The sequence below is a fragment of the Tupaia chinensis genome, unplaced genomic scaffold, assembly GCF_000334495.1.
Source record: "Tupaia chinensis unplaced genomic scaffold, TupChi_1.0 Scaffold000217_1, whole genome shotgun sequence".
Taxonomy (NCBI): Eukaryota; Metazoa; Chordata; class Mammalia; order Scandentia; family Tupaiidae; genus Tupaia; species Tupaia belangeri.
The window spans coordinates 1,051,965-1,065,781 of record NW_006159692.1 but is presented as its reverse complement, the minus strand read 5'-3'; the positions used below and the strand labels follow the sequence as shown (position 1 = coordinate 1,065,781).

The window sequence follows — 13,817 nt, the reverse complement described above, 5'->3', positions numbered from 1 at the left end:
CAGGAATACTGTGTAATTATTTACACCTTTATACTCTGAAGAGGAAGAGAGTAATTCAGTCAGGTGATTAGACAGAGCTTCTTCCTTTCTTTTTCTTCTCTTTTTTCCACTCTCTATTTTTTTTCCACTCTCCCAGCCCCTTCTCCTTTTCTTACTATCTTTCTCCTCTTTACTATTATAAAAAATGGAAAAGATTTCCTAGAAAAAAAAACACATTGACTTTGTGCCATCGTTCCATTAGTTAGTTTTTTTTTTCTTGCAGTGTTAATGTCCTGGTCTCTGGCAGATCCTATGGTGCTGTAGTCCCCAATCCTTTTGGCGCCAGAGACTGGTTTCACAGAAGACATTTTTCCATGGATGGAGAGGAGGGAATGTTTTCTGGATGATTCAAGTGCATTACATATATATGTATTTATTTCTATGATTACATTATAATATATAGTGAAATAATTATACAACTCACTATAATGCAGTAGTTGCAGCTGTTCCCCAGTTCTATTATCAATGTCCCAGCTCCACCTCAGATCATCAGACATTAGATTCTCATAAGGAGCACACAACTTAGATTCCTCAAATGCGCAGTTCACAATAGGGTTCACACTTTTATGAGAATCTATGCTGAGAATCTAGTGTTAATGGTGATTTGACAGGAGGTGGATGGAGCTCGGGTGATAAAGGGAATGATGGGGAGTGACTGTAAATACAGATGAAGCTTCTCTTGCTCATCTCCTGCTGTGTGACCTCGTTCCTAACAGGCCATCAGCTGGTACTGATTCCAGGGTTTGTGTTTGTAAGATGAAAGAATGCTATTGAGAAACTTACCAAGTACAAATAAGCTCATGAACTAGAGGCTATTGGAAGTTGCACAGAAAGGATAAAGAATATATTTGATAATGCAACTTGAGTCGACTGAACCAAGAAAGAGTAAAACATGTGTGCAGTGCTGTGAACTCTTTGCAGGATCCCTTCTGAGTGTCTAGCATCTGCATTGTAGTAAAGGTGACATTTAAATTACACTGAGTAAACATTAAAAGTCAGTTCTTGCAATATTATAAATGTCCTGTATCCATCCATGTACATTTAATGAGAAAAGCAGCATACAAAAATCCCACATTCCCCTTCCAACTCAATCTCAAGACCAGACTATGGAGAGTAACAATGTATTATCAGGGAACTGATCACCACTGGACCTCCTCTTTTGTGCTTACTCTCTTTTGTTTGGTTGGGTTTAAGAGCAAACCATGTCTATAAGCAGCATGCAAAAATCCCACATTCCCCTTCCAATCCAACTCAATCTCAAGACCAGACTATGGAGAGTAACAATGTATTATCAGGGAACTGATCACCACTGGACCTCCTCTTTTGTGCTTACTCTCTTTTGTTTGGTTGGGTTTAAGAGCAAACCATGTCTATACTGAATCTAATAGTGATGTAGTCTAGACCTCTCTCTGGAACACAGCTGAGAGCGAGGTGTGCAGCGCTGTGGTGAGTGGCAGATTCAGAAGACAGATGTCTGTGGTTTCTGTCAGGAAGCTGTTTGGCCACACCAGGGCAGGGCTGGAAAGGCTCCCTCATCTGCTCTGCAGAAATCTTCAGTCAGCTGCTGAGATCTTGATGTATCATAAAAATCATGGAAAGGGGGACCAGCAATTAGCGTAATGGCTATGTCGCTGGACTCCCACGTAGTCAACCGCAGTTCGTGTCCCGGACCCGGTGGCTTAAAACTCACACTGGGGGTGTGTGCGTGCGTGCCCAAGATCCCGAGAGGAGAATGGAGGAGAAGGTATTGAGGCATGGCCATCCCCCCTGGGGGGTGATTTCTTGCTTTCTGTCTCTCTGTCTCTCTCTATCTGTCTGGTGAGCGCACGCGCCCTATAGCAAAAACCTCTCGAAAAAAATCATAGAAAGGACTTCAGTAGATACTTTAATAGAGATTATTTAAAACAGTGTGTTTATTTCTTCCATGAGTCATAGAGACAGATAGAGAGACAGAGAGAGACAAGAACTCCTACCAGGGTTATGCTGTCACCTGCCTGGGACATAGGCACGCCATGCCACCTGCTGGCCCCTTGTTATACATTTCAAAACTGATCAAAGAGTAGATTTTAAATGTTTTCACCACCAAAAAATAAGAATGTGAGGTGATAGATTTGTTAGCCTGATTTTTCATTCTATAATGTAAACACATATCAAAACATCACACTGTACTCCATAAGTACATAATTATTGTCGATTAAAGGTAAAACAAAAGCAAAGAACAAGCTTGAAATGCCTGATAGAGTTTCACTAAATGAATTACAGTAGCTCCATTCAATAGAAAAACCACATAGCAATTATAATCATATGTTAACAAATATTGAATGGTATGAAAAATGCATATATTTTAAATGTGTAGTTCTAAGCTGAAAAAAAGTAAGATATGACTTTGCATGTGTAACTTGATCCTAGATTTAAAAATTCTACATACTTACTTATGCTTATAAATAATTCAGGGGGCTGGCAAGTGGTATAGTGGTTAAGGGTGCTGGACTTCCACATAGCCTACTGTGGTTTGAGTCCCAGACCTGGTGGCTTGTTTTCTCACTCTCCCCTCACCCCCTCACTGTGTCTCTCACTGGTCAAATGAAAATAAATAAACAAATAAAGTTAAAAAAAATCAGAAGACTGATCAACCCAGCCTGTGTCGTGGTTAGTGGCTCAGTGGGCTGCAGCGCTGGAAGCCACACAGTCAGTTATAGCTCGGATCCCCAGCCTAGTTGTCCTGAAATATGCTGAGTATGCCTGCATGTGGCCAAGATCCCTGATGGACTGGAGGGAGGGGATTGTGGTGTGACTGTGCCCTGTGTAGAGAGCTGCTCTCTCTCTCTCTTGTGCTTGCACATATTGTCTCTCCTGAATAAAATAAACAAATCTTAAAAAAAAAAAAGAAAGAAAAACTAACCAGAAGTAAATACAACAAATTTTCAACAATTAAGTCTGGATCCTTTCATAATAAAAGATTTAAGACTCTAGCATCATGTAAGAGTACTTCAATATGTTCATAGAAAATGGAATTAATGTATGAGTTTAGAGGTGAGAGATTAGCACGGTGGTAGAAGATGATGTTCCATGAGGCACTACCACATGGGAAGGTCACTGGTTCAAGTCTAGAGACCCCCCTGAATATGTTGGCTCATGCTTTCTTATGATCTGGGGCTGTCTGAAGGCCAGGGATGGATCGTGACATCAGTTCCCTGTTGAGGGTGCTGTTTCTTTTCCTTTCGGCCTCTCTTGCTCACGGATTAAACTTTTTGGTATGATCATCTGAAAATATGAAATCTGAAATGAAAGCTTACACTAATAAACAATCCTTTTCCTAATTTTTAGAAGGAGAGAACCTGCTTGCATTATGCTGTGAGGAAAAGGTTTACCTTCTTCGATTATCTGCTCATTGTCCTCCTAATGCCTGTCTTGCTTATTGGGTATTTCCTCATGGTGAGTATTATGCTGGCTGCAGCGAAGGGTAAAGGGGCTGGAGAACAGTGATATGACTCATCAAGTCCTGCCAAGGCAGTGAGATATGAAGAAAGAATAACAATGAGCCCTTGGTTTGTGTTCTGTAAGTGACAGTTCCAACACACATGCCATCGCCATCCTATGAAATAAAAGAAGATCACAAAGTCTGATGAGTGGTATCATAATCTGTGCAGTGTTTATTCAGAAAAATAAATTATCTGGTAGAAGCACAAAAATCCTGAACACTCAAAAACTCTGTTTCTTACTAATTTGTTCTCCTTTTCTTGTGAAAGGAGTTTATGCTTTTGCACATATCTTTCTCACTGTCTGATTTTTATGGACATGCCCTGGCGGTAAGTTAAAAAATAGATCCTGGGTTGCCCTCATGGCCTAGTGTGGTTAAGGAAGCCAGATCCCACATGGCCAATTGCGTGGTTTGAATCCTGGCCCTTACAGCTTGAAAAACACCATGTGTGTGTGCATTCACATGTATGCATGTGTGCACCCAAAATCTCAACAACATAGAAAAATGGAGGAGAAGGGATTTCGCCATGACCACATCCCACTGGAGAGTGCTTTCACCCTCTATGTCTTTCTCTCTATTTCTCTGGTGAGCCTACATGTTCTCTGGCAAGAAATAAAATAAAATTTAAAATAAAAACAGATTCCAAGAGATTTGCATCTAGAAACTGACAAAGATTCTGAGAATGTGAAGCTTCTTGTCCTTGACGGATTTATTCATGCTCGAATGATCTTTTATCAGGCTGTCATTTTCTTGAATAAAGAACGGTGTTACTGGTTTAAAAATGCTGTCATGTTATGAGTAGAAGATGGAGTTTTATTTTCTTCAAATAGGGTGATAGGTTAGCATTGACTCATTCATTCACTTTTTACACCTGGTTCTCCTTGTGGCCAGTCCCACCTTTGAAAGACAACTGAGAGTACAATTTCTAGAGTTAAACAGCCAAGCTCCCTGTTTTTTGCAGTGATTAGTCCATGGACATTGTTAACCGTGGCTGTCAACTTAAGCTCCAGAACAACTTTGCCAGTTGGAAATGCAATCTTCTTGGGTATTTAAATGCTACAGAATTTGAGGAACTATCATTAAATGTGATGATGTTGATTTTGATGCTTGGATTTATGGAAAAGACAGAAAATTTACCAAAAACCCATGATTAGTTTGAGGAATTTGTGAAAAATCACTGTGTAGTTAGCACAGAACCTTTCAATATTTGTAGTTTTGGGGGCAGGGAAAGTCATCATTCATTGATTTACAAACCTTTTTTTTTTAGCAATGCTGAAGAAAATAATCACAACCATAATTATCAAGGCTTATTTGGAATGTGACATACAACTCTGTTTTCTAGAGTGTTCCAATGTTTGGAAGCCAGAGGCTGAGGCAATGGCAATTGTAATGTAGAGCTCCAGTTGCACACATACCTTATTTATGAGTGGAGCCTAAAGCTATAAATTTGTGATACATGAGAATAAATTGTAAGGGGAGAGATCAAAAAGGAATGACTTACTTCAGGAAGGGGTAGGAAGAAAAAGGCAGTTACACAGGAGGGAAGTGCAGGGAGAGAAGACAAGTGGACGGAGCTTTCCAGGCCATGCACATGTGAGCACGGAGAGTTTTGCTTCCCTAGGCAACAGGATGTTGGGCAAGGCTCTTAGTGACATGTGGTTGGGATCTCATGGGACTAGGAAGGAAAAAGTGCATTTATGAGGAGCCCAAGTTTATTTCATTCATTTGTTCGATCCTTCAACATACATTTGTTATGGACCTATTTTGTCAAAGATGCTGTGGGGACACGGTGATGAACACAGCAAATGTGGTCTGCATCCTCATGAGAATTAGAGAGCTGTAGGAAGGGATGCAGTAAGCAAATGGCACAAACACATGGGAAATTATTAGGAGATACCAAGAAGAGATTGTTTTTATGAGAGCCCAGAAGAAGGGTTTCACTTTGGTAGATTAGAGAAAGGCTCCTGAAGAAAGAAAAGCTTAAGTTGAGATGTGAAAGATGAGTTTACCAGGCAAAGAAGGGAGGCAGGAGGTTTCTAGCAGAAGAAACTTCTTGTTCAGTGATTGTCTAGCAGGAGGGAGCCTGGTGGGAATGGGAGACTAAGAAAGGCCAGCGCAGCTAGAGCAGGGTCCAAGGGATGGGGAGGGAGAGCCAGGGCTGGGGGCACAGACGGGACCAACGTTAAGGACTTTGTAGGCTGTGCTCAAGAGTTTACTCTGGTCCTCCTTGGAGTGAAGGGAAGTTATTGCAGAGTTTTGAGCTAGGGAGGGAAAAGTAGTTATTGAACTGAATCCTCAGTGGGACTTTGCAGGTCTGGGCTGGGGTCTGAGGATATACACTTTTTAAATCAAGTTCTTGGGTGTTGATGTTGTTATTCCAGGATCACACCCTGAGAACCATGGCTTTAATAATCAGTATTGGAAAATAATAACAATAAAAATTTTAAAAACCACAAATACATGAAATGCCAAGAAAATAAAAGTGACTTATATAACAATCACAATATATTTTCGTGGTAGCTAGATTCTAATGAAACCATAAACTGTGCATAAAATAAATGTCATGTAGCAGTTTTTCTTCAACACTGTAAATGGGATTAAAATAATGGGGCTCTGCAAAAACAAAAAAACCTAATCAATATTGGGGGTGAGGAGGTGAGAGAAATTTTAAGAGAATTGCACACGGGTCAGCAGGTGGTGTGGAGTGTTGAATGCCACATGGCCGACTTTGTGGTTCGAGCTTCAAACTTGGCAGCTTCAGAATCATGCCAGGTGTGTGTGCACGTGTGCCCAAAGTCCTGAGAGGAGAATGGAAGAAAAGGGATTGTGGCATGGCCATTCCTCCAGGGTGGTGGTGGTGGTGGTAAGAGGGTGATTTCTCACTTTCCTTCTCTCTCTCTCTCTTTCTCTCTTTGTGTGTCTCTTTAGCAAGCTCATGCACCCAATAGATGAAGTCTATTGATTAAAATAGTCTTAGATACAAGATAGAGAAAATGTAAATAAACCTCCTTTGTACTCCTTTTGTAATAGGTATCAAAGACAAAGCAGAATGAGGCTCTTGTACGAATGTTACTAGATGCTGGCATCGAAGTCAATGCGACAGACTGTGTAAGTTTGTGTTTTTAGCCATTTTGAAATAGTATTAAAATACTATTTATAGATAATGCATTTGTCTTCTTTACAGTTGCTTACTTTATTTTCTTAGGCACTTTTACATTTAAAATTTTTTCTCCTTTATTTCTTTTTTGTCTCCATTGCCAATTAGGTGACTTTGAGGTCATTTCAAAACTTAAGAGAATAACATATTTATTGATTATGGAACTTGAAAAAAATAAATAGCTTTAATGTTGGTGAGTGGTCGGGACCAGCAGTTGGCATAATGACTATGTTGCTGGACTCCCATGTAGTCAACTGCAGTTTGAGTCCCGGACCTGGTGGCTTAAACTCACACTGGGCTCATGTGCATGTGTGCCCAAGATCTCAAGAGAAGAACGAAGGAGAGGGGATTGTGGCATGGCTATCCCCCCTGGGGGGTGATTTCTCACTTTCTGTCTCTCTGTCTCTTTCTATCTTTCTGGCGAGCACATGTGCCCTACACCAAAAAATTGTCCTCTCCAAAAAAAGTTGGTGAGTGTTTAAGAAAAACTGAGACTCTGATAAGAAAAGACCACTCTCAGTAAAGAAGCTGTAGTCAGAATGCCTCGTGTAAATCTAGGCTTGCTACTCTTTACTTCTGTGAATTTTGGTAAGTTATTAACTTATTCACATTTTATTTGTTCATCTGTAAAATGGGGATAGTGACATAATTACTTTATAGGCCCGACTCATATAAAGTACTTAGCAGAGTGCTGGGCACCTAGAAAGTGCTCACTGATGTCAATGACGCTGCCATAGCCAAGATGCCAACCCACTGAGAAGAGACAGCCCATCTCTACACTAACGATAGACAAGGGCAAAGGTCAAAGAAAAACCCAATGATAAGTGCAGTGATAACAAGAGTAGAATCAGTTTATTTCTTTCTTCCTGTTAGGAAGTTTATGGGTTTTTCCATTTTTTATTTAAACTTTTTTGTTTAATTGCTAAAGGGTATGTGCACCTGCCAAAGGAAGGGAGAGAGAACAACTCCCACAGTGGGGCATGGTCACACCCCAATCTTTTTTCCTGTTTCTCTATTCTGTCAGGATTTGGGGCATGCACATATGCCCAGTGTGTTTTCAAGTCACTGGGGGCAGAATTTGAACCGTGCTGGTGGGCCAGGTGGGGTCTGCCGGTAGCTACAATGCCACCGCTGTGCTACGGAGCCACGGGGCCAGCCCAGGCAAAATATGATTTTATTTTCACCTTTCACCCTTGCATCCTCATACACCTTTTCCTGCTCTAAATGATCACACTGTGTCAAATGCTTATTTTTATGGTGTTTTAGGTTCCTAGTTCTTTACTAGAAAGGTAAGCAAGTTGAAATTTAATTTTTTAAAAAACTAGCATTCTATTTGCAATAAATACCTAACTTATTTTATGTGTGTACACGTGTGTGTGTGTGTTTTATTTATTACCATTGTTCTGTGATAGAGAATATCTAGCCCACCTCTGTTTATATTAACTATTTATATTATTTTAGTTTTGACTATATTGGTATCATATTTTGTGGTGTATGTGTGTGCATACGTGTGACAGAGAGAAAGAAAGAAAGAGAACACACAGACTTCATAAATGTATATTTTCTTTATATTTAAAATAGATTTTTGGGGTTAATTTGAATAGACTAGTACTGTGTATTATTATTAGATATCTTTGAAATGTTTCAAGTAAGATTATTAAAGATTAAACAAAAGATATGTTGAAATTTTTTTCTGGTATTTTTGCTTAAATTCAAATGATTTAAAATTTATTTCTATGATCAAAATTTCTCTAGGAAATTTTTCCCAGCTCTGTAGGTTTATAATGATCACACATGTATGTACACACACGTAGACACCTATTCCTTCCACTCAACAGTTGTCAGAAGCTATCTGAATATTTGATCCATTCTCTAACTCTAAGTATATCCAGTGCTTAGATATTTAGGTAATTGGACTTTTCACTTTAGATGGAAAAATTCAGAGCCAGGTCTTCCATGACTCATGCCATCACCTACTAAAAAATAAGCTTGGAGGAAAACAGGTGGTGTTCTGGTTAAGGTGCTGGACTCTCACATGACTGACCACGGTTCGAGTCCTAGACCTGGTGGCTTGCTTTCTCACTCCCCCTGCCCTGTCTCTATCTCTCTCTGGTGAACACATGTCCCCTATAGAAAATTAACGAGTAATAACAATAAACAAAAATAAAAAATAAATAGTTCTTTATAAAAAGGTTTGTAGCATTATCTTTTATGAATTTAGAGGCCTTTCCAGGAAATAAAGTCCAGAGTGAATTCTGTTAGTCTTGAGAGTTCAGGATGTTATTTCTTCACTTACTAAAGCTATGGTTCCTTGGCTGCTTTTGGAAAAGCAAAATTTTAGACACAAATTTAGCTATGGACTTTTTGGGCCCTAGATTAAATTAGGACCAACAGAGTAGGTCCAGTAGGTTCACTACTTCGTAATGTATACTAGGACCAGTACCAACCAGGTGTGGGAGATGGCTATGCAGAACTGCTATGATCTCACAGGTGTACTATAGACAGTGCTCGGAGTGCTTCTTCAGATTGTGGGGACCTTGGTCCAAAACCTTGGAAGACAGTATTTGCAAAGAAGTCCGTAAGAAGATTCTCTAAGGGAAAATATGGTAGTGTGATCCAGGGGCTGATGACTCGGGCATACACAATTCTGCAAATAAGACTGGCTGTAAGTTGGCATTACATTGTTTGCTGTTTAGAGTTTATTTATTTATTTCCTCCATGAGTGAGAAAGAGAGAGACACACCTTCAACAGGGTCTGGATGCCACGAACCATCCCCAGCCTCAGTCAGCCCTGCATCATGGACATGCATGCCCAACTCACTCAGGGCAGTCTTCAGATATGAACTTGGAACCCTCCCATGTGGTCAGTTAGTTTTACAGAGCATCATGTTCTACCACTGCACCACCATCTGACCCAGGCACCAGTTTTGAATAAGTTGCATTTTTTAAAAATAGTTACTGTATTTAACTTTATTTATTCATTTATTTTAATTTGACCAGAGAAAGGAGCGAGAGAGAGAGAGGAAAAAGCAAGCCGCCAGGTTCAAGACTTGAACTGCAGTTGGCTATGTGGGAGTCCCGCACCCTTACCCACCATGCCACCTGCTGGCCTAAAGTTGCTTTTTTTTTTTTTTTAATTTGGAAGAGAGCGTGAGAAAGCAAGATAGTAATGTTTTCTGGAAGATTAATAAACATATGCAATTAAGACAGAGAAGATAATCTTTTAAGTAAAAGAAATGTTGCTGAGACCTGCAGATAGCAGAGCAATCACATTGCTAGGCTCCCACGTTGTCAACTGCAGTTGGAGTCCTGGACCCTGTGGCTTAAAACTCATGCCAGGTGTGTGTGCATGCATGCCCAAAATCCCAAGAGGAGAATGGAGGAGAAAAAACTGCAGCATGGCCATCCCCTTGGGAGGCGTGATTTCTTGCTTTCTGTCTCTCCAGCCAGGGCACATACCCTATAGCAAAGATCTCTCCAAAGAAAAAGAAATATAATTGCCTACAGATGGTTGGCAAACTCTGTTTCTCAGTGGTGCATTACACGGTGTGAAAAGTACTTGCTAAATAAGCCACACGCTGGGTCTGTGGAGAGCCCAGCTGATGAGCTGCAACCTGGGCCTTTCTTTTTCAGTATGGCTGCACCGCATTACACTACGCCTGCGAGATGAAAAACCAGACTCTTATCCCTCTGCTCCTAGAAGCCCACGCAGACCCCTTGATAAAGAATAAGGTAAGGACCTGTGGGCTGAGGGTCGTCTAGAAGCATGATCTTCTAACGTAGGTCTCGTGTTGAAGTAAATTAATTACTTCGATAATCACAATAATGAAATTCACTGTCCTCATTAAGAAATAAAGTTTTTCTATCACTGTTAGAACTGAATGATGTTTAAAGCTTTTGGAAAGCCTAAGAGTCAATCAGTCGTAACTGTTTATGGGGCCCTTTGTGTTGACAAGTTATGCTATTGAAAATAAACAACTGTTTAATAACTGTTTTTATTTTCTGTTTTTCTCCTCAGCATGGTGAGAGCTCATTGGATATTGCACGAAGATTAAAATTTTCCCAGATTGAATTCATGCTAAGGAAAACATCTTAATCCTTGAGATCCAACAGTTGGTATAGACAACGTCAACAGACTGGATTCTATCTCTGTTTTAGACCATTGGTCTGTGGACATTTGATTTGGAATGCCAACATGCTGCCATGGTTGATGTTTTTAAAGAGCTTTTTATTTATTATGTTTTCTGCTCAATGGACTTCACCATGGCCATAACGCTGACGGGAATATTAAAGTTGCTGAAGTCTCTACTTCAGTCAAAAACTGATTTTTTTTCAACCACTTTCTTCTGAAGAAGAGGATCAGAGCTGTCTGAGATGACATCCTCTCTTGTTAGAGTGTCACCCACAAAGAGATGGTCTCATCTATTTCCTGACCTAAAGGGACAAACTGCTCTTCTCAGGCTTCATCGAATATTGAGAGGAAGAATCAAAGTATGTACATTTGTATAGAATGATATGTGTCTGAGTGTGCATGGATTTAGACAGTCACATGTAAATAGTCCTTTCATGAAACAAATTCAATAAAACCATCTATCAGCTGTCAGCAGTGGGTATGTTTACACTATACAAATTGGCAAATGCTACAAATCAGGGATTTTTTTATTTTTATTTTTACTATATATGTATATATATATATTTTTGCTTCCAGAGAACTGGTTTACCAGCATACCACTAGATATTTTGGTTTCTGTTTACAAAAAAAAGTCATTTTGGTTTGAAAATACTGTGTAACTACCACAATGTTTGTTCAAAAATATCTTTACAAGCCTCTTTTTTTTGGGGGGGGAGAGATTTTCACTATAGGGTGCGTGCGCTTGCCAGACAAACAGAGAGAGACAGAGAAACAGAAAGTGAGAAATCACCCCCCAGGGGGGATGGTCACGCTGCAATCCCTTCTCCTCCATTCTCCTCTCGGGATCCTGGGCATGCACGCACATGTGCCTGGCATGAGTTTTAAGCCACCGGGTCTGGGACGCGAACCTCGGTCGACTACGTGGGAGTCCAGCAACATAGCCATTACGCTAATTGCTGGTTCCCTTTACAAGCCTCTTATAAATATAAGGCAGTCATTAAGCTTGTTAGTTTTATTTATTTTCGTTGATAAAAATTTAAATATTATTGTAACTTATTTGGGTAAAGAACATCTTTCACGGAAAATAGAGGTGTGTCATGAGGTGGTATCTGGGTAACATCTCCAAGTTAAAGATTGTGACTATCAGCATCTTGGGGCCAGGTGGTGGTGTAGCCGTGGAGCACTAGACTCACATAGGAAAGGGCCTAGTTGGTGTCCTGGAATCCCCCTGAACACCCCATGTGCACAGGGTGAGTGCACGTGTCGTGCCAGCGATGGGGATAAAGATCCTGTTGAGGATGGCCTTCTCTCTGTCTTTCTCTCTCTGCTCTCTCAGCAGAAATAAACTTTAAATAGTGTTTTACTTCTTTTGTGAATGAAACAGCAAAAGTAAATCTACTTTGAATATATGATTGAATTTTGTAAGTTAAGATGAATCATGTATTACTCTAGACATGGACTACATTACATGATGCATGGAAATAAATGCAGTCTAAGAATGAAAGATTCTCATGTTTGAACACAACAAAGGTCAGAGAAAATGCTGAGTGAAGCAAGTCAGGCTATGAAGGAGAGGCATTGTATGTCCCCACTTAATATATACCAAGTGTCCGCACTCTATGACTGAAACTAATTGACTAAAGGATATAGAAACACAGTATATAGATGTAAATACCAGATATAGTGTGTGTGAAAGAAGAGAGTCTGAGGAAGGACATTTAGAAGAAAAAAAGGGAGGTAAAGCATTAATGGCACAAAGAAATGTGGTATTATCTATTGAAGATATTTTGTTGTTTTATCAACTGTACTAGAGAGAAATGTTCAGCTGTTAAAATATACATTTTGTGAGACAAATAATAATGTGATTGAATGTGTAAAAGAAAATGAAAAAAAGAAAATCAAATACAGGAATATTTATTGAACTTGTACAGGCCTATAAGGGACATATTTTTAAGGGAAATTATAGTGTGTAGAAATAGATTCTGAAGCCTTTAAATGACTATTAGTAAGTTATTTAAGACCTATTAATTTTGAACTGAGTTACCAGAACAAAAAACTAAGAACAAGTGAACTTCACATACTAGTCTACAAGAGTATACCTTCAACACACACCAGTATATCTTTGATTTGGTTTTGCAGCAGATTTTGCAAAAATAGGGCTTATGTAATTTACAATTGTCATATGAATCAGTGTGAAAATTAAACAGTTTTCTAAAGAAATCAATCTAGATTTGTGAATGAAGTGGGGTAAGAGTCTAACAATAAATTTGTTAAGATTACAGGATAAAATGCATGAAAATTTGTTTCATTATGTTCATGACACGATAAAGCTTTCTTTCTAGCTTTGTATTTTTAGAAGCAGAAAACTGAGCCACAAATTTCTAGCAATTAGGTCTCCTAGCAACAGGCTGTAAACTCTCAAATAAGCTTGGATTTGAATTTAGGTACCCGTACATACTTTATACAATGCACAAATGACTTTATTGGAAAACTCATAAATATCTTACAAAATTATCTTCAGTGAGATCCCCCTATAAAACCTGGCCCTATTTTGAAGATGTGTAGTGAAGATGAAATCATCCATAGGGTACATTGATTTCTTTGTTGTTAGAGCAGCTTGGCTCTCTGAGGTAGTGTTGTGTCTCTGTGGCAACAAGGGGAAGATGTCTAGCTTATTTTGTCAACATCAATAATCATCCAGAGATCCAAAACATCCATGTCTACCTCAATTTATAATTTTAGTTCATTGCTCCAAAAATGTGGCTTATGGAAAAAATAAACATTTTAGGGCGGTTTCCTTGAAATGATGTAGAGAATGTCTAGATAGTTTTTGATTGTGAGGTAAAACCTACCCTTTGGGACAGTAGAATATGTAATAGCCTATGAAACCTGCATCCTCCCAATTAGTAGTTTAATTAAAAAATAACGTGTGTATGTGTGTGTGTGTATATATATATATATATATATATATATGTGTGTGTGTGTGTGTGTGTGTGTGTGTGTGTATA

At 39.3% G+C, this 13,817-nt stretch overlaps 1 protein-coding gene across 3 annotated transcripts in view; it reads left to right on the top strand.

Annotated features, from left to right (window-relative positions):
- Window positions 1–13,817, top strand: part of ANKRD22 (ankyrin repeat domain 22) — a 37,795-nt gene that overhangs the window by 13,051 nt on the left and 10,927 nt on the right. The window contains exons 3-6 of one of the 3 annotated variants that reach the window (XR_001370343.2): window positions 3,367–3,474; window positions 6,551–6,628; window positions 10,311–10,409; window positions 10,696–11,168. Coding sequence is in view for 2 of the 3 variants with exons in the window: in XM_006147606.3 (XP_006147668.1) it covers window positions 3,367–3,474; window positions 6,551–6,628; window positions 10,311–10,409; window positions 10,696–10,773 (363 nt within the window). In the remaining variant the exon portion in view is untranslated. Of the gene's footprint in view, window positions 1–3,366; window positions 3,475–6,550; window positions 6,629–10,310; window positions 10,410–10,695; window positions 11,281–13,817 lie in introns of those variants that run through there. The other 2 variants (XM_006147606.3, XM_027771483.1) reach the window with 2 other exon arrangements.